General features: G+C 44.0%; 1 protein-coding gene across 1 annotated transcript in view; it reads left to right on the top strand.

Annotated features, from left to right (window-relative positions):
• Positions 1-12391, top strand: part of LOC147460312 (binding partner of ACD11 1-like) — a 47803-nt gene extending 35412 nt beyond the window's left edge. The window contains exons 2-5 of the mRNA XM_086511395.1: positions 10248-10351; positions 10488-10563; positions 11508-11597; positions 11672-12391. Coding sequence (XP_086367521.1) covers positions 10248-10351; positions 10488-10563; positions 11508-11597; positions 11672-12118 — 717 coding nt within the window. The 3' untranslated portion in view covers positions 12119-12391. The remainder of the gene's footprint in view (positions 1-10247; positions 10352-10487; positions 10564-11507; positions 11598-11671) is intronic.
• Positions 12392-25074: the final 12683 nt, after the last annotated feature.

Genomic DNA, 25074 nt, shown 5'->3' with positions numbered 1-25074 from the left:
AGGGGCACTGGATCTCGCTGAAGGTGCACAACCACCGCAAAGTAGTGAGGACAACCTGGGAGAGGGAGCGCTAGTGAATGGGAGAGAGATCTCAAAGGAAAATGCCAGAGAGAGGATTGATGCCTGCAACCAAAAACGCTAGAGAGAGGTGAACTGCAAACTCTAGCACACTGAGAGAGAGCCCAAACACTGATAATTTGCATAACACAACACCTGATTGTCAGGCCTCCCCCTACCATACCAGCCATGTCGTTCTCATTTATTAATTTTGCACACTGTCACACACCTTCCTCCTCCATGGATTGTCCCACAGATTGTCATTTGACCACGTACATTTGCATGCACACATCAATGTCTATCTCTCTCTCTCTCTCACACACACACACACACACACACACACACACACACACCTACATCTACTCGTCATGATTGATGGACTCAAACACACATGCATCCACACACACACACACACACACACACACACACACACACACACACAATGTGAACACCTGAACTATCAAGGATTAAGACCTAAAATTTGGCCATGGTTTGCTAAAATATTGTGCTTGCTTGAATATTTACACTTGTTGAATAATAACACTCGAGTGGATGCCCAAAGTTTAGCTTAACTATTAACTTATTATTTTTAGTTATTTGACGAGTTAAATTGTGTCGAGCAAATTCATTTGGAATGTACATAAGCAATCTCTTTCCCATTGTACAAATCATCTAATTCAATGCTTAAAGTGGGAAGGGAGCGTAGACAAGGTGAAAAGCCGATGGCGTGTAGAGCCTTTGGAGTGATCAAGTGAGGAGCAAAGCGAGAGAGGGTTGCACAGTTTTTCGAAAAGCAGCTCTTAGAAGTCATTCCAAGTTTTTGGAAAAGCATATAAGACGAGGAAACATATTATCACAGTTTCATTTTCAAATTGTCTATCTAAAGGGAAAGAAGAACCCACACTCAACGTAGCTAAGTGGGATGTAGCAGGTTCCTCAAGGGAAGCCGGGGAGCGCTTGCTTGTTTTTCTCGGATGATGGGCTCACTCCCATATGTTTTCACTTTTGTGAGGAGGTAACATTTAATGGCATTGCTCCCCACCATAGTGGTTCATCTTGCACTCCTCTCATACCCCACCTTGAGGAGGTGCATTTGGTGGATTCTTTCATATCCACCCTTGGTTTCTTTGAGCCCTGTACATCTTGTGAGATAGGCTATTTTTGGCATCTCCATGGTTCTCTTGTACTCAGACTTATAAAGATGATCTTTCCACATAGTGGCAGATGCGTTGTCTTCCAGGCCACAAATATCTGCTTTGACACTAGTGCATCATCGGACTTTGATGTGATGGGGGAGTAGTATGCGACAGACCCAGATTTTGGTGAGATCGTCGAAAGGGTACAGAGTGGGGAGACAGTTACATGATATTCTCTCAAGGAAGGTTACTTGATGCGAAAAACTATATTGTGTGTGACATGTGGTTTGAGGCAAAAGGTGTTGCAAAGTGTCACGATCTTCCTTTTGTTGGACATAGGGGTATCGAGGCGACACTTACCAATTCCAGATCTATTAAGGGAGAGTATAATGATGGACTTCATCTTTGATTGTGCCAAGGCTCAGAGTGGGCATCATGGTATTTGGACTATTGTGGTTAGATTCAACAAACAAGCGCATTTTGTACTAGTAAAAAAGATAGTGAAGGTTGATCATTTGGCAAAATTATTTCTCACACATTTTTCGGCTATCGAGATGCCTTAGTCTATTGTTTCACATTGAGATTAGATGTATATCCTCTGGTTGCACACAACATGATCATCAACATTCCCATCAGAATCCATCAGAATCCATCAAGGGAATTTTCTAGTGCATAAAACCTATTTCTCCTATTTTTGACATTTTTCACTTATTATTTTTAAGTGACTTTTGTTGGAAAGTAGGTAGGGCAATTTTGCTAAGATAATATATAAGCAAACCAGAGCTAGCAGTTTCTGGCAGAAGAGGCAGCAGGAGCACCTTGCTCAACAGGCAACTTCTCAACAAGACCCCCGCGACAACTCTGGCGTTTTCTCTCACCAGAAACTAGTGTTTTTGCACCAGATCAGCCAACATTTTGCACTTGCAGATTCCCGGCGATAGCAAAACAAGCAGAAACCCCAGCGTTAGCGGATTCTCCACAGCCTGACCATTTTCAGCCCTAGCATTTTTGCATCTGCAAGGCACTTAAGCGTTTTTGCAGATCTTGGCGATGGAACCAACACAAGCATCAGCATTTTCAGTTTTCAGCACTTAGACATCATAGAACAAGTCCCGAACCTCGCAGATTTCACCTTCCCGCAGCAGATCCTCGCCGCACAGTCAGATTCCGCAAGGTTTACAGATTCAGCCCGGAAAACGCAGATTTCAGCATCTGTGTTTTCAGCGCGTCGTCGTTGCATCGTCGTCATCGACATCGTCACCGACATAGAGTCAGAATTCAGCAGATAAACATTTGAAAATTTCAGCCCTTAGCATTTTCAGATTTCAGCTAGCTCGTCGTCGTCCTCATCGTCGTCGACATCGTCGGCAGATTTGTGCAATCATAAGTAGACCGCTCTCGCCATAGAAAGTGGGGCCTTCGGAGGAGGATTTTACAACGTCTCTGGTGTCGTGTTCTCTTCTCTATCTCTCAGTCTCATGCACCTTCACGCACAATGTCCATTCACTTTGTTTGTGTCCATTGCACACTCTCATTAAAGAACGGAAGGCTCTCCCTTCCGTAAGTAAGAAAAACCTTGAGCACAGTTCGGAGCACTCATCTTGAGCAAAGTTCAACATTCATTCCACTGCACCTTACAACTAAGTAAGCCCATCTTGATATCGCTAACGATCCTTTGGAAGCTTCATGTTGTTACTTCTATTGCTGATGATTTTAATAAGAAGTTGGTTGCTTAGAACTGTAGCATTTCCAAGAATATTCATGTTGAGACTTTTATTGCTTGCACGAAGGTACTTTGTGTCTAGTTGTCTCTGAGAAACCATGCTTTGGGTGAGAAAATTTGAGTTTCGAAGCCTTTGGTTTGAGTGGTTCTTCTTGGTCAACCACTGAAGCGTCAGAAGAAGATGGTGGATAAGCAGCAGTAGTCGTCCGACAAGCAGTAGGATGACTCCGAGAAGTGTTTTGTGTCTGCATCTGCTCGAAGCGAGTGTGAATTGATGCGAGGCTCCTGGAAAGTGCTGCCATCTGCACTTTGAGAATTGCTATCGGGTCCTCCGCGGCCATTTTGATTGCTCAGTGGGAGTAACTGAAACTGTGTGGCGTGACGATATGCCACATATCCACAATACTTCTGCTAGATGGGGTTTGCATCTGGTGCTGGTAATGGATCTTAAAGAGCCGGCTCGGCATGAACGGGTCTGGGTACCAACTCTGAAAAAGGCTTCGGAAAAAAAATATGGAATCACGAACACTTTGTGTGCAGGAGAGGTACACTCGTAATTCTTCTTTGGTATCTCGTCTATGTACGAGAAGTAGGGGAAAGGTGTCCACCGGTTCACGTTGGCCATTGCAAGGGAGTGTACCGCGTGCAGGAAAGGAGCAATAGGGGACCAAAATTGCCAGCGATGTGAATGAGAGCAGCGTAGGAATTCTGCAATCGTTGGGATATATGCATTTTAAAAAAAAAGATGTAAATGTTTGTTGGAAGCTGTGTTACACAGTATGTTTCCAAACTGGAAACGTCGACCTGTCAAAAAGAACAGAAACGCATTCTATAGAACAAGGAAACGGCGGGGATACACCCATTTGAGAGTAGCCAACAACATAAAAATTCAAACATATATCGACACCTACATTGAAGCAAACTTTTTAACAAGATCTGCATCAACACATGAATGAAACAATAACTAGATTCATAATCTACATAAATCAAAAGCCATAGGGTCTTCCTCTTTCATTAATGCGTACACATGGAAGCTTTCTTCGCATGCAATCGCACCGAGAGGAGACTTCTGTGAAGCTTTGGAGCTCTGTGAGTGTTGTGCAGAGAAAGAATTCCAGTCTCTGGAAAACGTTTTGTGTTTCTCAGGTGACAGTGGATAAGAGGGCTCACTTATTTTTTAAAAGAGGGCTCCATTTTTTATCAAGGGAGCCGAGTTCGAACACGTTGAAAGAGAGAGGCAGACAAATTAAATTTTTAACCTTAGGTTTTTTTTAATAACACGTTTCAACACGTTTCGAGGCAAGATGAAATGCAAGAGGCTGCTAGAAACGGAGAAACGCGCTTCCTCCCATTTAGCAGCCGTTTCTTGCAACATAGGCTGGAAGTTGTGGGTCCTGAGAAGGGTGTTTGCATTAACCCATTAATGGGTTGCTGACCGGCCAACTTGGAAAATTAAGGGTCTTTTGTTTTAACGCTGCTGGGTATTGTACTTTGCGTAAAAATAAACTCTACGAAGCGTCACAAGCAGCCAGTGCAAGAAGGCAATGCTTGGTGAGGAGGCATCACGAAGGGGTTCATCACGAAGAGGTGCATCACGAAGGGGTGTCTAGCCAGCGAGGAGACACTTGCCTATCGGGAGTGTGCCTGTTCACATGAAAGAGTGCGAGCACACGGGTGCCAAGAGTTGTAACTTGACGAAGGGGTGCGAACTTTTCGGGTACGCCGCACACACACACACGTCTCTGTGCTGTCTTTTATTTAGAGAATTGGAACGAAAAAGGTTATGTTACCTCATGCTCATAGTTGGGTGTGTACCATCGTTCCTCGGCTTCCATGCAACTCCGGGAGAGGGTAGAGTGTAGCGGCAAGGGTGAGAGGCTCGCAACCTTCGGTTTTGGGAAAAAATTTGCTCTGATATCACTGTAAGGACTCTAGGTGCTAATCCTTAATTAAGTGCTTAAACTCATGATTAAGACTTAGAAACTTAAACTGAACTCAGAAACAAGACTCAGAAGACTTTGTGTTTGATTGATTGAATGTGTGACACAAGGGCTCCTTATATAGGAGACGAAGAGACAAATGAAAAGACACATCTCCTGGTGAAGAGACACGACTTTAGACGTAAAGACATGCCATAAAATCTAATATCTAATATCTAACCAACCCAAATGATTTTCTCATATTAAATTGATCACTTAATGTGGGAGAATAAACGGAAACAAGTGTTAAGATATAGACATGTGCTTATAGATCTATCTCAACACGGGGCCAATGGTAAAGGGGCCCAAATGAGAGATGGTCTATCAAAGAGCAAGGCTAACAAATGGAGCATAAGACCTTAGGGTTAGCTTCATTGAAGACCTCCAATAATGTGTGTAAAAGGCCTTTGACCTTAGGTAACCTAGGGTTGAGCTTGAGGCGCGGGAACCCGACCTAGCTCGAGGTGCTTGTCTTGCTTGTCATGCTTGATGACTAAGGTGCTTGAGGTGCTTAATTATTGAGATTCTTGAGGTGCTTGATGACTAAGGTGCTTGAGGTGCTTAATTATTGAGATTCTTGAGGTGCTTGACATGCTTGAGATGCTAGGGTTGCACTTGAGGTGAGAACCCACCCCAAGCTTAAAGTGCTTATGAGCCAAGCTTGTGGTGGGAACTGGGCCTATGCATGAGGGGTTGAGGTGTCAAAAAGTCAAAGATTCAATCCCTATAAGGAGGGGGCGAGCCCTACATGAGGGGGGATGAGAGAGAACACCCACACACTCACACAAGGCATGCATGGTACAAAGAAAGCAAAAGGGACACTTGTCAAGTTCCTCCTCATGTTGCCCTCATGGTGTGCCTGAAGCCTATTGGTTGGCCACCCAAGGGGTCCAATAATAATTTAGGAGATTTAATTAATTGATTTAGCATTTATCTAGCCCTCTCTCTCAAAGGGGAAAGGGGGACACTCGTCTCAAGGTTACCCTTGCTGCTTGTAATGCCTCCTGCTTGTGATTGGCTAGGCTTGGAGGGGTCCAATGAGCTTCAAGCATGAGCTACAAGGGGGGGTTGACCCAAGCAAGCTAGGGGGTTGCTTAGGGGGTATACTCACCCACACACACTCACAAACACTCTCATTGTGTGCTATGCAAAGTGCAAGAGCTCCCTCTCCTTCTCCAAGCAAGTAGAGGTTGAGAGCCTACACCAACACTCTTGGAAATGGAGTGCAAATCCAACCAAGAGCCATGCTTCAATGCTTAAGCTTGCCATCTCCTTCTTCTTCATTACTATGCTATTATGTATGCTAGCAACAAGAGTTATGATAAGTGAGGAACTAATTCTTTCTCCTACGAAATGTTTCTTCTTCCTCTTCCCTACCCTCATTCCCTGCTAGCTCTCTCCACCTTCGAAGGTGTTTGAGGTCTTGGGACTGAGGCTTGGGATAGTTAAAGCTTTCTTCAAGTTTATGTTATGTTTGTGATGCATGAAGCTTTCCATCTTCATTGCATCACCTAGGTCACAAGGAACACAAAGATTGTATTGTAACAAGTCTCTCTTAATGGGAGAAATCATAATACAAATGCCTATTGGAGGGGGGACCGGCTCCACATAAATCCGGTTCTCAACTGTTGTCATGTTCTCTAAATTCTCTCTCTTGCAAAAGTATTGTTCATGCCAAGTTAACTAATTACTATGATTATGTTGCTATCTTCAATTATGTTCACCCGCTATGCTCACAAAGTCATTTCTCAAAAGTATTCTCATTAATTTTCGCTACTCTCAAATTAAATAGGCCAATTTCATTACAGACAACATCCTTTCGACGAAGAGCTGCAACCATTGGGCGAAGAGTCGCACCAGTACCCGTATAGTGAAGGGATGTGACCAGTCGAAGGAGTGCGGCTTTTGGCAAAGAGACACGTCTTTTGGGCAAAGGGGTGTGACCATCCAAGTGTAGGGGTCCTCCTTGGCATGGCACTTCGCGTATCTGCAACTAGGAGTAGATGTAATACTGTTAACATAGTCACAATCGTGACATGGTTGCTGGTCCACAAATATGTGGTCAAGTTCAGAGATTATAAAAAAACCGGCCAGTACACAGTAGAGGGCGGTATAACTTCAATTACCTGTTAATTATGCATAGAATAGTGAGGAGAAAGCGAACACGAATGCTTCCAAGAACTAGATTGTCACTATGCGCGTGACAAAGATTCGTGTCCCTTGCGGTATTTCTTTATTCAATTGAAAACAAACGATCGGACACTTCGACAAATCTCCCACAAAGCTGTCTAAACCTGTTAAGTGTTACAGGTTTTGACACTCCAAGCGATAAATCAATAGCAACGCACGAACAAAATTTGCAAATAACTGAACTGAGAGAGAGAGAGAGAGAGAGAGAGAGAGAGAGAGAGAGAGAGAGAGAGAGAGAGAGAGAGAGAGAGAGAGAGAGAAATGAAATGAAATGTTATATTAACGTCTTCGAAAGGCCAAAATGACCTATGAGACCAAAAAGTTACAATTGGTGAATCTGATATCATGTCTAAGTACAGAAATTACAAATTTACAAAGAACTAACACTAAAACTAAAACTAAAACTGATGAGAGAGAGAGAGAGAGAGAGAGAGAGAGAGAGAGAGAGAGAGAGAGAGAGAGAGAGAGAGAGAGAGAGAGAGAGAGAGACACACACAAACGAAATTTGCAAATAACTGAGTTGAGAGAAATGAAATGAAATGTTATACTAACGTCTTCAAAAGGCCATAGTGACCTATGAGACCAAAAAGTTACAAGGTGGTGGATCTGATACAAAGTCAGAGTAACAAAATAACCTAATCAACAGTACAAGACAAAGATATATATTATGGGACTCTAGATTGGTCGATGTGAGCTAAGCCGAAAACTAAGCAAAAAAAAAAAAAAAGGGCGGTTAGTTGGGATAGCCGAATCACAAAAAATCTAGCATCGGTCGTTGGCGAATCTCATCAATTTCCTCCATGGTTAGTAGTCCACACGGAATGGCAGAGTTCTGTCCCCAGATGCACTGGCCCCAAGATCGACGTCCCTTTTGGTATTTCTTTTTTATTGTTTCACAAAGATACAACTCCCGAAGGGTCCAGCTCTCTGAAAGTCTGTGTCTAGATGCTCCTTGAGAGTGGTCCTCTTGGCACTTGTAAACAGTAGAAGGGATGCTGTCACAAAGTGATGACATGGCGTACTCAACTGGAAAGGAATGGCCGAGAGGACAAGAGAAAGTGAATTGAGAAGATGGGCTGATGGGGCCCTAAAGAATTTATGAATTAAAAGAGCACTGGCCAAGGGCCTAAACCCAGTTTATCGAAAGCTTGAACTATGTCTCGTAAATCGTGTTGACATGCTGACGTGGCAGAAACCCGAAAATTGTGGCGTTCTGCTGATGTGGCAGGTTGTACGGATTTTCGTAAAATCCGTTGGCAGATTTTAGCAGTTTTTCGTGGGCTTTTCGGGAGCAGTTGCTTTTGGGGGTTTGTGCTTTTGAACCGAAGAGCGTTTGGGCTCTGCTTTTAGGCATCCCATGTAAGTTTAAAAGAGCACTTGGGCCTCTCACTTTGCAGAGCATCTGGATGCAGAGTCTGAGAGCAGAGGACCCTTGGGAGTTGTACTGTTGCGAGCATAATACTAAAGAAATACCGAAAGGGGCTCCAGTCTTTGGGGCCAATGCTTCTGGGTGTGGAACTCCGCCGTGCCGTGTCGACTCTCTCTCTCTCTCTCTCTCTCTCTCTCTCTCTCTCTCTCTCTCTCTCTCTCTCTCTCGTAAAGCTCAATGATTTTGCAGTTTCTCTTCGTGTGCTGCTATTGATTTCTCACTTGGGAGTGTCCAAGCCTGTAAGAGTGGTATTAGAGCTTAGAAAGATTCTTCTTCTACGAAGGATCTGATCCCTTCTGCAACACACATGGTTCTCGCAGAGAATCTGATAGAGACAGAGGAGTCAATATTTTTTTCTCGCAAAGAATCGTCGTGTCCTTGCCCTGGACTTGTTACTTTTAGTCTATCGTGCATCGGGCGTGCTCCATCTTCATCGCTTTGTCTTAAGGGGCATAAGCCATAAAGAACCCAATAGTTTATAAAGTCTATGGCCCTATTCTTAAGTGCAATTCTCACAATGTCATTATCACGTTTGATGAATATGAAAAGCCAAGATGTGTTTGGGACTTTGCTCAAGCATATCCTATGGCGATGAACCCAAACAAGTATTTTTAGCAAGAGGATGTAAACAAACGATGTGCTCATGTAAACTACATTCTTGCACTACCACCGATAGATATTTCTCACGAGGAAGAATGATATAAAGAAGAGGATGTAAACTTAAGTGCTCAAGTAGAAGTTTTGAATTTTGAAACCTAAAATGTGAGTAGATACAAGGGTAGAACCTCAATCATAGGATCCAAGACTTGGTTTATTGGACCTTTGCATAGTCGGGGGGGGGGGGGGGGGGGCAGACAAAGTCGGGGGAGTTTGACAGAGTGGAGTACAACCGTCAACTGCAGGTTTACACGTGTGTGAAAAGATTGATCAAGTACTCCAGAGACCTGAAATTTGCGAAACACCTGAAGGATTACCCGATTGATGAGATTCACTTGAGATGGCGTGAGGCCTACTGCAGCTAGATGGCACATCTTGGTTATGGACTGTCTTGGAGGTTCCAGGTTTGGAGAATTACTACTGTCCGTCATCGGAGACGAGAGTTATGCACTTGTTTCCACTGTTCTCAGCCATCCCTGTGCATCTTCCACTGCCACTTTTGAAAAAGGTGTCAAGAGTGGGCCGCATACAGCAATGCAGGTGTCAGCCAGCACTTTGTGTGTGGCTCTTGGGAGTGTGCCTGGTGGCATTGCCTCTCAAGCAGGGCTGATGAAGGCATATGTTCACGTCAATTAGTCCAGAGGCCTGACACATGGAGACTCCCCCTGTAGGGCTGGTGAAATGATCCCCAAATATAGATATGAAGCAGAGACCTATATTTAACTAGTATCCGTAACTTGGCTGATGTGTGGATGGTAATGGTCTTGGTTTTACCAAGGCTTGCTATGAGATCTCTGATTGTACAAAACAGCTCTAGTGCATTCAAGTGTTTTTGTAGTCCCTCTTGTGACTCAAAGGGCAAAACAATATCAAAAGGGAAGTGGAGTCTCAACTTCCTCTTTTTATGGTATTTTGGGAGTGGTGTTGATAATAGTGGGTACATGCAAGTCTATAGAGAAGCCAGTTTTTGTTGTGGGTTCTCTCTATATATTTAATTATATGTTTGCTATCTGCCTTCAAAAGTTGTGAAGTTTGTATGATTGGAACTTCAACTCTAGATGTTTTGTTTTCTACAGACCAGAACAGTTAAAGTCAGTAATCTGTCAGAAAAGGCGACGAATCGAGATATCCATGACTTCTTTTCTTTTTCAGGGGCGATAGAAAGCATTGATGTGCAGAGGTAAGAAGGTTGGTAGAGAGTGCTGCATTTATCATGGGTTTATTTTATGAGGGACTGGTTTTTTTCAATCAGCATGTAGTTGACAGAAGAGATTATTAACTTCCATTTCATCCTTCGGGATGCTTTGATACCACAGTTTAGAGGAGGGACTGAAAGTTGCATTTGTGACATTTAAGGATCCAGAGTCATTGGACACAGCAGTTCTATTATCCGTAAGTCTCTCTCTCTCTCTCTCTCTCTCTCTCTCTCTCTAGGCATATAGTTCAACATCCATTACAGTTAGACTCCATCCCCCTCACCCCTCATATACACATACACATCCCCACGTCAGTCTACTTTGTTTTGTAGCAGGCTTATTTGCACTTTTTTCCTTTATGCTAGATACCCAGAGGACACACACATGTACTTTTTTGTACCATAGGCCAAATCTGGCCTTTAGAAGACGTTAATAAAGCTTTCCTTCTTTCTTTTCTCTATCTATTGTAGTTTATTTTGTAGCAGGTAATATTTTCAGGACTTTCAGCCTTTGAAGATGCCCTCGCATTGCCATTCATACACAAGGGGCTTTGGACAGCTTACTATGTAGTAAAAAATAGAGAATTGCCTATATGATTTACTAGTTCCAACACACACATCTAGTAAGAGTGCAAACTAGTAAAAAAGAGACAACTCCTACATGCTACATATAGTGATTTTCTTACTATATGGAGAGTTGAATAGCCATATGGAAATTTAAGTCTCAATATGGTAAGAAAATTGCTAGTTCAATGTAGGAGTTGACTCAGTTACTAGTTTGATCTTACATATCAGTGTTCTCAAACTAGTAAGTCAACTAGCAATTTTTGTTTGTCCTAGCAAGTCATCTAGTAATATACAAGAACGGTTGCTTGCAAAGTAGTAATTCATCTAGCAACTTTTTTATTTTTCTGAATACCCAGAGGACACACACATGGACATTGTTTTGTCCTAGAGTCCGACTTTGGTGTCTAATAGACACTTACATACCTGTGTGTGTGTGTGTGTGTGTGTGTGTGTGTGTGGATGTGTTTGTCTTTGAGCGAAAACACTGCTCTTCAATCCCTTTTTGCCTCGGTCAACAGATTTCAAGCTGTTGCTTCATCAATTTCTAAGTGTATTTGTGTGCTTTGGACTTCAGGGGGCGACAATTGTGGACCAGGTAGTGAGTATCACAGAAGTAGAGGATTATCATCCATCGGCTAGTGTTGAGCATGCAAACTCAGATGTGGTAGCCACTTGCTAAACCTGGTTATGATTTCCAATTGATGACATTGGACATTGCTCATGTTTAACAATGTGCAGCCACCTGCTGGTAGTGTCGGAAGTGCAGCTACGCGAGCTCAAGATGTTATATACAGCATGCTAGCCAAAGGTTACGATCTTGGGAAGGATGCCATGAACAAGGCCAAAACTTTTGATGAGAAGCACCAGTTGTCCGCGAATGCTACTGCCACTGTATCATCTCTAGACAGGAAAATAGGGCTTTCTCAAAAGCTAAGCACGGGGACAGCTGTGGTGAATGAGCATGTTAGGGCAATTGATGAAAAATATCAGGTCTTGGAGAAGACCCGTTCAGCATTGATGGCAGCTGAACAGAAGGTGAGCAGTGCTGGCTCGGCACTCATGAAAAACAAGTATATTTTTACTAGTGCAGCATGGGTCTCTGGTGCCTTGAGCAAAGTCACAAAGGCTGCTGGCGAAGTGGGTCAGAAAGCTACGGAGAAAGTTCACACAGCAGAAACCAAATAGAGCGAGCTCTCCTTGGATAATCTGATGAAATAGCATCAAACATCATAATTCTTACTGTAGAACATACCCAATGATACGTGTACTTACATAGCTACATACTGGGGTCGATCAAATTGACTGGTAAAGTTTCTTTAGCTATGTAGAAGATCTTAAGCAACTGGTTTTCCTTGTATTAGGATGTGAGGTTGTATGGAGCCCTTAAACTTGTAAATTTTGAGCCTTGCATAGTGTTTGTTGTCAAATTCAGACGTTGGTTAAGTGTTCATTGCGGCATGCTGTTGAGATGGGGTGCTCTACCTAATCCTTCTGATCTGTTTCGAGTCTTTAGTGCCTTGGCTAACTCTCTCCGTTTGGCCATCAGTTTGTGATATGAGGATGAGAAATGAAGCTGAGTATGAAGTATTTTGAGTAGTTTTCTGCACACATCACGTAAGAATCTAGAATCCTGATTGGAGACAATGGCCAGTTGTGGTAGCCCATGATCACTTTAAGGACTCATCAGCTGAAATACTTTATGTTTCTTCTGATCCAAATTTGTGAGGTGACTCCGGCCTCGAAGCATCACGTTCTACGGCGATTTTCCCATGGGTAAATGAGTCTCTGCCCTTCTCACCTGACACCAACAATAAGGATTCATGGCAGATGACTCATGAATTTGGATTAAGACTTCAACATCACGTGTGTGGGGGAGAGGGTAAGAGGAACACGACCATGCAAGCTCCCTGGTCTGGAATAACTGCGTGACAGCAACCGCTCCTCTTGACCAATTTTTGTACTCGTGCTACTAGATGTCTCCATCCATGTTGTCTGTGTTGCTCCTAGCTAGCGGGACTTGCCCGGGGCCTTGCCTTAGGAATCAGGATGAACTCGATCAAAGCTTTTACGCCCAATTGTCTTGGTCCTTAGAAGTTTTGATTGTCTCCATGTGCCTTCACTTGACAATGCTTCTCGTTAGCATACTTTTTGCGTCGATCTCGTGCTTGCCGAACATTTTGGCGAGCTAACTTCAGTAGTAGGGGACCCCAATTTTTGAAAATTGTTAAGGCGAATCTAAGGGAGTTTGACAAATTTTAAATAATGTGTTGGATAAGATACAACCCTTCAAAAGTCAGTTTTAAATTTTGGATAATCATGATCACTTTTTTTTATTATTAGTCAAACCAAGAAACCTTTACATATTTTCTACAAATAACCATGCTATTTTGAAAGTCCTATGGACTCCATGGATATGAATGTACACATCTTGGTCAACCACTCTATAATCACCCATATGAAGTCATGTCCTTGTACGCTAGTATCCTTTCCTAGTTGTCATTTGGGATCTCATTGCAACAGTTATCTTGCCTTGAGACACTTTTCTATGTTAATTTTTGATATTTTTGTCAAAGGAGACATAGATGTGTCCAAGTAGATGTAACTTTGTTAGAGTTCAATCATCTCTCTGGGTTTGTATAGTCGGTCCCAGTTTCTCCTAGGGATAGGTTTTAGGGAGTAAGGGTTGTTTTGTGGCTCTGCTTGAACATTATGAGGTTGTTTTCTCATGTCAAGTTGTGTTTAGCTAAGTTTAGCTTTGATTTTGGCTTGGTTCCATGGCCATGTAGGCTCCAACACCCCTAAAGCATTTTCCGCCCACTTTCCTAGGACCCTATGCGCTAATAGTCTCCACTTTTGGTATTTTTCTTGTTTTTGGGGCATTTTCTAGGGTCGTGGGCTGAGAGTCTAGGCCGGGTAGGTTGCAATTAGGCCTATATGTGTAGAGCGGGCTGCGAGAGGAGGGGGGGGGGGGGGGGGGGTTTCACCTCTTACAACATAGTAATAGAGTCCAGAGGGATGCACCCTCCCTTGGGTGCCCCAAGAGGGGTTGGTAGTATATGCAAGGTAGCCACCGTTTTGCTGCAGGTTAGCTGTCATTTTGTTGTGGATCAACCCAACGTTTTTTCTCAGCAGCTCAGTCCCAACGTTTTTCATGGGCAGTAGAGGCAGTGCTTGGATATTGTTTCTATGGTGCAACACCTCCTTATGGAAGCTTTTTATAGGGCTTGTGATCATGCAATGGCAGAGTTTCTCATCTAAGATCTAGATCAAGATCTAGATCTAGCCATGAGGAGGTGGTGCACCAAATCCCTGTTCTCAGAGTATGTTGGAGGTGATACCCATGTGGAGACTGTGTCAATGGTCTCGTGTGCTTGAGCAGATGGCGGTGTTAGTAGCTATCACAGTTGTGTGTACCATGGGTCTATCCATTGGGCATGTGGGATCACCCTTGGTCACTTGTATGAGCATCTTGTTATTAGCATAGAGAGTCTTTCCTCTCTCTCTCTCTCTCTCTCTCTCTCTTGCCTCTTTCTACCTTAGTTATCTCTCTTCTCCAAAAGTGCCTTGTTCATGTGATCTCTCTTCTCCACAGGTGCCTTGTTCACGTGTGTGGCATTGTAGGTGTTCTAGATCGAGTTGAGGTGTCCACCGGATCACGAGTCAGTTCTTGTCTTCATTGCATCTTCCGCTGCCACCTTTCACATGATATTAGAGCCCTAGGTGACACGACCAACTTGGATGCTCAAATTTGGCCAATCCGGTGCCGTTTTGGACTTGATTGAGATAGAAGAATTTTGTTGTTTTTCTTGGTTTTTCTCCAAGGTTGGGGCAAATTTGGGTATGTGGAGGCTAGGGACCCTTGTCTACAACTTCCCTGTCTTTACCCTTGTTTTCCTCGACCTCTCTTCATTGATGGGAACCAATGGAGGTTGCAGGATGTGTAGCAATGCCATATTTCTTTGATCTTCCCGGATGGAGTTGTGTTGCCGTGCCTTTCCGCAAGGGGAGCAAGCATGCGGTTGTAAGATCCAAAGGGGGAGCTATTTATTTTGAGCTTCTTCTTCAGAGAGAAGTGTTTGGACAACAGTAGGATCTTCTTCAACATTTTTGGAGCAGGTTTCTATGGCTCTGTTTGCTTCGAGGAGATGGATTGGTAGATCTGCTATGCCTTTTGCAAATGCACGTCTTGGAATTGTCGACGGAGCTACCTAACTCATTGGTAGCAGGTTGATGATTTAGTTGTACTTTTGTACTAGATTGTGGATTGTGGATGATAGAGGAGGATCTCTTTCATTCTTGAAGCAGAGGATGCTCTTTAATTTTTCATTGTCTATCTAAGGATGGAACATTTACTTTCAGCATCAGGTGACTATTTTTCATCCGGTATGCAAAAATTCAAGTGCATGTTTCAGTGCATGTGTTGGAGTCGTCTTTGAGAGGCAGAGGGGGATAAGACAACTTTTGAGTATCCCCGACAAAGGAGGTTTTATTGGAGTGTGGACTTGTCCTATCTCCATGTTCTCTTGCCCTACAGATTTGGTCATTCCTTTGCCCTTTTGTGAGCTTGTCAGTACCACTTGTGGGAGAAGTTTACAATATGTTGTGATCTTGTCAGCACCAATTTTTGAACAGGTTTGCAACCTCTTATGGGCGGTTTTCTTGATGTTCGACAACAAATTTGTCAAGATCCTTTGGTTGACAGGTTTGCACGTAATGTTGACACTTAGCGGGGGCATCTAGTTCCTACTCCCGTAGTCAGTAACATTTGAATGCTTCTTCCATACATCCCTTTGGAGAGCTCCAACCTCGGGACAATCCTTCAAGTGAGATCTGGCCACTGCTAGCAGTATAGGAGGTACTTTCCTCATGGTGTTTGGCCCATTTTTTGGCATATTATAGATCAGCCCGAATGTTCTTCATTAGCTCGTTGTAATTTCCCTAGCTGGTTCCTTTACTCTTCCTTTGAGTATCGGTGTCATGTGGTGTATTGGATATTGATTGCATAGTTGAGTTGTGGGTATGTTCTCTTCAATAGAAGTACAAAGGACAGATTTGGTAAAGAATTTAAGGAATTTAGTTATGACAATGGGAGTATATGTGCTCTTCCGAGTTTGTATAGAGTTTGGCATATTGTATTGGATTGTGCCTATAGTTTTGATCTTAACAGATGCAAAGGAGTGGCAGAAATTTGGTTTGATCTTACGGAGTTTTCTTGAGTAGCTGTGTCCTTTTTGGACCCCAACAGATTCGTTGGCAAACATGATCTTTCTATTCTTAGCAGCTCGAATTTATCAATGGTGTGATTCTCTTTGAGTCTCGAGTTCTTTGAGATTCATGTTTTGCTAATCAATTATAGAGGAAACAATATTACTCTTGGTTGTCTCGGATTTCTTTCTATGGTACTTATTCTCTTTCCCAGGATCGAGCAGGGGGCTTTCTATCTTGGGAGAAACTCCCGGCTTTAGCTATGGAGCTTAGTGATAGTGTTTTCTCCATTTTGACGGAGAGTTGAGTCGGTTCTTACCTCAGAACGTACTTTTGAGGATACCTTTGTTTCACAATGGGATTCCAAGTTATTATGTTCAGACGATGACCAATGCTCCATTCAGCGGAGTACCATGAATGGTGTCTTCTAATCCTTGGTTTCTTTGACTATTTTTTGTGGCTTTGGATAGTGTACTTCAACCCACAATGTGGTTAGTATCTTGGCGGATGTTTTCTTGGGCCACTTCGGTAGATGCTTCATCTTTCGGATTTGTGATGTGACGATTGCTCTTCTTAGTATTTCCTATGCCCTGTCTTCCAGATTGATCCTTGGAGACTGTACCATTCAGGACATACTTACTTCCTTTATCCTTAGACTGGCCTGTTGTGACGTACAGGTGGATAGTTGTCCTTCTTGGAGCAGGAACCATTTACAATTAGCACGTATTCTTTTCAGTGGGGAGACAATCTTGTTGGTTCTTTCAAATTTGGTTCTAGGTTCCACAGGTATATTTTCCTTTTGGATTCACCTACCTCGGGTGATCCATTTACACTGGTAGAGACTGTTGGAGAGTTATGATAGTTATCCATGGTTTGGGTGTTCTCCTTTTGGAGGGGGATGTGGAGCTAGCTTGGGAGTCAATTTTCACAGAACTACTTCCCTTCGGTTCTAGTGGTTTCATGTGCAATTGACATGATTGACAATCTTTTGGTGGCTTTTGGTAGCACCTTGTTTCTTACATGGATTGGTGCAAGGTCTCTTGATCTTGCTGCATTAGTTGTAGTAGCCATATTGATGTGTGTCCCTTTCTGTTGGAGGTATGTTTTCGATTCACTTTGAGAGCGGGGTAATACTCTCCGATGGTTTTCTAGGTAGATGAAGATCAATAGTAGTTTTTACTCTTAGGTTTGATGAAGTTCCTTAAGATTTAGTTTTTAGTTCAACATTGTACATGGTGATTGGTGCAATTCTTTGGTTCTTCGCCATCGGATAGTTTGATTTCTCGGTAGCTTTGGTTGTTCCATTCTTTGGACTTTGCGTAGCAGCTTGGAGATTCTAGCGTGTGGTATATGACCAGAGGTGTAGGTTTTTTACTCTTTCATCAAGGGTGGAGCGCTTGAGAGTTGGCAAATGATTCCAACACTAGTAGTTTATGCCTTTACCCTCAATTTTGGTGCATTCTCTTTGAGTGGTCAGTAGCAATACATTTTGGAGATGCTGGTTGTGCAACTTGTGAGTAAGTTGACTCAAGGAGATTCTTAGTAGAGCTTGATTTACTTTCAACGGACAATATTTTTCTTCCGGAACGTCTTTCAAGGGTAGTGGTTGGATGATACCATGGCGCCTTGTATTGTTTGACCTCGGAGTTATATAACAAATATCCTCGTCCACAAGACCCTCTCTTTACAGTTGCAGATTACTCTCTCCAGATTCCTAGTCCCTTTGCCTTCCTGAGAGCTAAGTGGGGGTATTAGATTTCATGCATCTCTCTAGATTCATATAGTCGGTCCCAGTTTCTCCCAGGGATAGGTGTTAAGTAGTGAGGGTTGTTTGGTGGCTATGCTCAGCCAACATGAGGTTGTTTTCTCATGTTGGGTTGTGTTTGGGCATGTTTAGCTCGGGTTTTGTCTTGGTTCCATGGCCATGTAGGCTCCAGTATTCCATGTCATTTTCAAAATTTTTTTTCTGTGAATAATGTTGCTGTGTGGACGTTGAGCTTCCACGCGCACACAAAAGCTCCTAGTAGCTCTGTCTATCCTCCTTGCAGCTAACACAATTAATTAACACTAATTACCTCTGCTCACACACTGTCTAACACAGTAAGCTACACACTGTCTACACTTCCTAATACATTAACACTGCTCACTCACAGAGTACTCAATCTACTGACCTAGTCCTTTCCTAACACAGCAACACTACTCACCCACAGAGTACTCAATCTACTCACCGTCTACTGCACATTACCGATTTGACATAACTAACTAACATAACTGCTAGCACCTGCACATTACAGATCTAACAAATCTAACAAAAACAAGTACACTGCAACACTTAGCAGAGCTTACAAAAACCTACTAATACTACCCATTGCAACCACTTATTAGTTCTCACACAACTCAACAAAAAACCAAAAATGACAAAAGTGAAGGCTTTGTGAGGTAGCACTGAGTGCTCCTCAAGCTTAGTGCAAGGCAATCCCCAGCAACGTTGCCAAAAATGTGCACTTCACAGCACGTGTTGGAAGCTGGGAACTTGCATGTGCACTGTGTGCGAGCCTCGAAAGGCTGCAAGCACACAACTAAACAGTCCTAGCAAGCTCAAAGAAACAATGGTGTGTCACTCACCACTCAATGATTTTGTTGTGAAGGATCCTGTGCTGCGAAGAAGAAGGAGCCGCCAACGATGCCACGCTCAACTGCCTCGCCGCTGTCGATGCCGGCACAATGCTCGATCACACACACACACACTCTCTCTCCCTCTCTCTCAAGCATACACACACACATACACACATGGGCACACGAAAGAGAAGGAGATAGAGATGGAGCAAGAGCACTTCTTAGCTTGCACCTCAAAGAATGATTATTTTTAGGTCAAATGGACCTTTTGTAAGAATTTGAACCATTCACACATGGGCGTCCACAGTGGCAGGTCATTGTCAAACTACTGTAAAAATAAGATAAGTGGTGTGCCTGTCATTGGCAATCACCTACACACCTATTGGACCGGCAAGCCCGGTCCATGACTCAATCAAATAAATAATAAGACGTCCGTCGAAGGTGATAGGGTGTCCGTGAGGGTTAACATTTCCTCAAGTACCCAAGAAGAGAGAGTTCTTACAAGGCATCCTAGTGAAACTTGGAAAAGAGCTCTTTGGAAAATAATGAAGAGGAGATATCAGAAGGACCTCCAAGGAAAATTATTTGAGAAGAGAGAGTTCTTCCAAGGCCTCCTAGTGAGACCTCCAATACAAACCCTTCAAGTTTTCCCAAGTACCCAAGAAGAGAGAGTTCCTACGAGGCCTCCTAGTGAGACCTTTAAAAGAGGAATCTCTTTGGGTAATAATGAAGAGGAGATACCGGAAGGACCTTCAAGGAAAACTATTCAAGAAGAAGAAGTGCTTCTTGAACTTTCAAGGGAGAGATATGAAAGCAACACCCCTCTTACCTCTAAAAGTGATACCACCCCAAGAAGATGGTGGGAATGGTGGTCACCTAGCCCTCCCAAAAATACAAGGAAGTCATCAAGCACTCCCTTTAATGGAAATATAAAGAAGGGAGAGAGAAATCCAAGTAGGAAGAAGCAAATAAAACGTTCACCATCCTCACCTTCTTCTTCCTCTTCCTCTCTGTCGTCACCATCTTCAAACATGGAGAGCAGTGACTCACAACCTAAGGAAGAAAAGAGAGGGGGTAAACGGAGGATTTATGCAGCATTGAAGAGGTCACATAAGTTGAAAAATTTGAAAGAGGAAGGAAAGAACATCACTTTCCTTATCTATGATGCAACCTTTGGAGCAACTGATAAAGCGTTTGCTTTTATCCAACAACTTGATGCGGCTTTTGGAAATGAAGATTTCTTGGAATCTTCAAAGCTTCAAAATGTTTCCATGCATTTCCAAAAGTCAGCCCATCAATCGTGGGCCTACATGCTCAAGGTAAAGCTCCAAAGACATGGAAAGCTTTGATGATGGCTATTATGAAGCAATTACTTGCAAGTGATGCCAAAGATAAAGTACTCACGGAATGGCAAAGATTGAAGATGGCCCCATACAAGTCTATTAAAAGATATGTGGATAATTTTTGGGAGTTACATCTCAAAGCCACTGTCTACAAGAAGATAGACCTTGTAGAACAAAAGCAACAATTTTGTGCCGGCCTAATTGAGGAGATGAATGAGTATGTCAACTCGCAAAAATCTAAAACTATCTCGGCAGTCATACATCACACTGTGGTTGCCTTGAGGATTCACTTCCAACATGGAGTAAGAAGGGTTCCAAGCCAACAAAAGCTAAGGAACCAGCTGAGCCAAAGGGGAAGAACAATGCAATGTAGAATTCTCCCAAGGTTAGCAACAACAACAACAACAACAACAACAACAACAACAACAACAACAACAACAACAACAACAACAACAACAACAACAATAAAGCAAAGGTGAAGGAAAAAGGCTACAAAGGTAAACACAAACTTTCACCTAAAGAGGTTGAATGTTATCGTAAAGATAACAAGTGTTTCAAGGATGGGGAGCAAGTACATGTTTCTTGAGCACGTCCAAAGAGAATTGAATGTAATGACCCTCCTAGAGAAACCATGGTGGAAGCTCTAAAAGAGGAAGGCCATTGCAAAGGAGCAACCATGGTGGAGGCTCTAAAAGAGAATTTCCAAAGAGAATTGAAAGTAAGGACCCTCCTAGAGCAACCATGGTGGAACCTCTAAAAGAGGAAGGCAATTGCAAAGGAGCACCACTATCTTATGCTTGGGGAAAATTAAGGGAGCATGATGACGTTGGAAGAGCTCGCTGTTGCTGTCCCGTCCACAGTCCTATGTTGCGCTGCGCTACCCCCCTCGCTCAAGCCTCTCGTGCTGCCCCCTTGATCCCCCTCCCCCCCTGCTCCCTTGCCTTCTCCCCCCTTGCACTGCCCCTCTCGTTCACTGCCATCCTGCCTACCACTCCCCCCCTTTGTGCATTGCCCCCCCCCTCCCCTTGTTTCATTCGCTGACACCTCTCCCCCTTGAAGGCATCTCTTGACCTTCTCCAAAGGGTTTGGTTTTGTGACATTGCTTGTCGGGGCTTTTTCAAAGGGTAGTCTCCTTTTGCTTCTTGTTCCTACAGAGTATAGCAGACACAGGTGGAGGCTCATGTTCCACCCTAGAGGGAATCTCAAGAAGCCCCTTTGCTCGACCTTGTAGAGCCCACCATCATACTTGCTCTTTTGCCAAAAGAGCAAGCAAGCCTCACAGTAGAGGTGGAGCACCTCCATGCAACCTTCATCATCTACAAGATCATCGACACCCGACCTAGCAAAGGAGAGATGCTTGATCTTCTCCAGGCCCGCCTTATAGTAGAGGTGGGCAAGATCCTTGACGTTCAGCTTCTCGGACGTGGATACTACCAGATAGAGTTTGAGACCCTTGAGAAGGCATCCAAGGTCATTGCAATGAGCCCCCTGGCCATCCGAGCAGTTCGAGCTCATTTTTGACAGTGGCACCATGGTTTTGACCCAGCTACTGATGTTCTTGTTGAGGAGGAAGACCTTCCTATCTTTGTCTGCTTCCTCGGCTTGAGGAGGGAGTACCTTCCTCTCTTGTTGAGAATTGGCTCAGAGATTGGGATTGTCTTGGAGATACCTCGCACGGCAGCCTCTGTAGCTGCTAAGACAACTGGCATGCCCACAATATGTATTTTGGTTTGGGACATCCAGACCCTCCCAAAGGTCATTCTACTACCTCGGGTGAGTGGTGGTTGGCTCCAATAGAGTGTGGAGTATTTGAGCCTCCCAAATCGTTGCTTCATTTGTGAACAGATGGGCCATCTTGCAAAGGCCTGTCCATAGAGGAGGCCCTGACCTTCACCTGAGACTCAACCCCAACATCCTAAGGCTGGCCAACATCAATAGCCAAAGTCACAGGGTGCTCAGGCAGACTCAGTCTCTGAGCCTGGGGCCAGGCAGAGGAGGGATGATGGTAGGTCCGTGGTCAGCATCGACAGGGGCCATCAACTCAACCTGGCCCTCCAAGTGGTTGCTAGGCTCTAGGCTAGTAGCAGTGGTTTCCCATAGAGAACCGTTTTGACTCTCTTTAACAGGGAAAGTCCCCAGCTCCACCCTCCACCTCAACCTCACCTTTGATAGCCCCTCCTCCCCCTGAGTCCTCGTGACCCCTCCCCCCCTGCCTCCATCCTCTTCCTCGCCTCCCCCCTTCCCCTCCACCGCCCCTTGCCCCCCCCCCCCCCCCCACCTATCCATCCCCTCCCACTAGCCCCGCTTGCTTTCACATCTCCTCCAGCTCCTACCCACAGCCGGCCCATGGGGTAGGAACTTCCTCAACTGCTAGGAGATCTCTTGGAAACACTTTTGCCATGAGCCACTTGGCATGAGAAGTGCAGCCTTTCTTGTGAATCTCCCTTTGCAGCAGTTCCTTGTGGAGTGACAAGCTTTGACATCCATTGTAGGTGGGACTTCGACATCCATTGTAGGTGGGACTTCTTTGCCTACAACTTCATACAGTTTCTCGGGGACTCTGCACCAGACTTTGAGGTAACTTGTTTTAGAATTCATGCACTGTTCCTTGCAGCTAGAGGGATAGAGGCCCTGTACACAACGATTGGATTCTCTTTTCCCTAATGTGACAGGGACCAGTGTGAGTGGACTCTAGACTTAGTGATGGATTGGCTGTAGGCATAGGCCCTCGAGTTCTCTCACCACATGAGAGACCTAGATGTTACGGATTTGGTACAAAATTTATGGCCGTTGTCCAAGTTCTTAGTGACACCTCCAGACATGGCATGATATAGACACATTGTGGTACACTTCTTTGCGGACACGCAGATCTCACCATGTTATGTATACATACATGAGGACTCCTGGATATATGCGGATTATTCCCCACCCAAGCAGCCTCAAAGATAATGTGGTTAGCTGCTGTTGTAGCATTGGTTCTGTTGGGATTAAAGCCCAAGTGGCCTCTTATGCGGATATGGCCGGCCGCCCGCCTAACTCACTTACCTCTAACTCTTTGTATATACTAACATATTCTTTGTGAATACTAAGGATTTGGGAGATAACCCTTCTAACAGATCTCTGTGTACTGTGTACTGTGTAAGCTGTGTGTGTGTGAGAGAGAGAGTCGACCCACGCTCCGCTCCGCGACTTCAATTGGTATCAGAGCCTTTGGTTCAGTGCGGATTTGCGCAATCGCGCGCGCGCGCACTTTTCCGGCAGATTCTGGATCCGGAGTTCGAAGATTCACACTCGGCGTTCCGGGAGCGTTTCCATCAGGCGACCTGGGGTTTTACCCCCCTTTCGAAGCCGTTTATGCCCTCAGAATTTCGTTCTGAGCACTACAGCAGAAGATAGATTTCAGCCGCAAAGAAATCCGTCTTGTGTAGATTGGCAAGCAGGAGGTGGTCGACATCAATATCGACATCGACATACATCACTTATTCGTCTTCAGAGCATCATCTATAGACCAGGTACACATATATATCATCAGATATATATATTGCAGTCTGCATTGCTACTTCTTGTGCTTGCCAGGTTCCAGGGGAGGTGTGGCCATACGACGGCTTGACACCACTGGCATGTATTGCAGATTGATGTACTGTGATTGTGGGTCTGCTAGTTGTGAGTCACGCTAGCAGACAGACCGCCGCAGCGGTCATAGGACAGTGATTGGTCTATTATAGGATGTATGCTAGTTCTGGGCAGTTTGCTGAGCCATCTGAGAGGGTCGTGTGTGAGGTTTTTTGAAGCCAAGCACTGGGGGCTGGGTTACCCAGTGTGAGGTGGATTAGGTTGCTGGAGTTCCCCTCTACACGCATCCTCTTCGGCGACTTTTATCCCTTAGGATGTATGACTTTGTGTAGACACTGGATTGCATCTTATGCGTCAGGCCGTTGAGGCATTGTTCAGAGTTCAGTCTTGAGACAGATATAGGTTCTGTCATCGCCGAGAGAGGAGACAGTGTATGCTTACAGGACAGCATATTACAGGGATTTTTTAGATTTGTCATTGGTCAGCTATTTATGATTGTTTCTTGAGCTATCTTTTGGTTCCCAGAGCTCAGTTTACAGGGGAGACTCTGTCAAAAATTTTCAAAAATACTGACAGTTCCTGAGGAGAGGTGTTCAGCTTGTTGATTACAGCTTGTTTACTGTGTACAGAGGCCAGTTTACAGGGGAAACTCTGTCGGATTTTTCTCAGGAGTAAACAGTTTGGCAGATATGGCATCTTCTCACAGTGAGACTCTTTACAACATAAAGAAGCTGGATGGCACAAACTTTCCATTCTGGAAGAAGCAGATTTGGCAGGTTTTGGTGCAGAAAAAACAAGTGAAGCCACTGAAGCTCAAAGGGGAGAGACCAGAATTTATGGCTCAAGATGAGTGGGAAGAGCTTGACGAGTTAGCTTGTTCCACAATCATGCTGACACTGGCAGAAAATGTTTACTTCAACGTAGCAGAAGAGACTACAGCGTATGGCGTATGGCAAAAGCTATGTGATATGTACGAGAAACAAAGTGCTGCTTCTCAGATTTACTGGCTCAAGAAATTGGTGGATTTGAAGATGAAGGAAGGGACAGCCATGTCAAATCATCTGAATGAATTTCACTCAATTTTCAGCCAGTTAACAGCACAGGAGATAGTCTTTCCAGATTCAGTGAAGGCTATGTTTCTCTTAATCACTTTGCCAGACAGTTGGGATACTTTTCGTACAGCGTTAAGTAATTCTGTCGTGCCAGAAGGTCTTACAAGTGCCAATGTAGAAGGCAGCTTGCTCACAGAGGAAGTGAACAGGAAGAACATTGACAAAGGCAAAGGCAATAGTGCTTTGGTCGTTCGAGGGAGACAACAGTTTAAAGAGAAGAAGGGTAAGAAGGCACAAAACCGAAGTAAGTCTCGTGATTCGAAGTCAAAGGATGACATAGAATGCTACCATT

Source organism: Adiantum capillus-veneris, chromosome 4 (genome assembly GCF_014529385.1).
Source record: "Adiantum capillus-veneris isolate H3 chromosome 4, ASM1452938v2, whole genome shotgun sequence".
Taxonomy (NCBI): Eukaryota; Viridiplantae; Streptophyta; class Polypodiopsida; order Polypodiales; family Pteridaceae; genus Adiantum; species Adiantum capillus-veneris.
The sequence above is the reverse complement of the archived record's forward strand: the minus strand, read 5'-3'. Positions and strand labels throughout refer to the sequence as shown.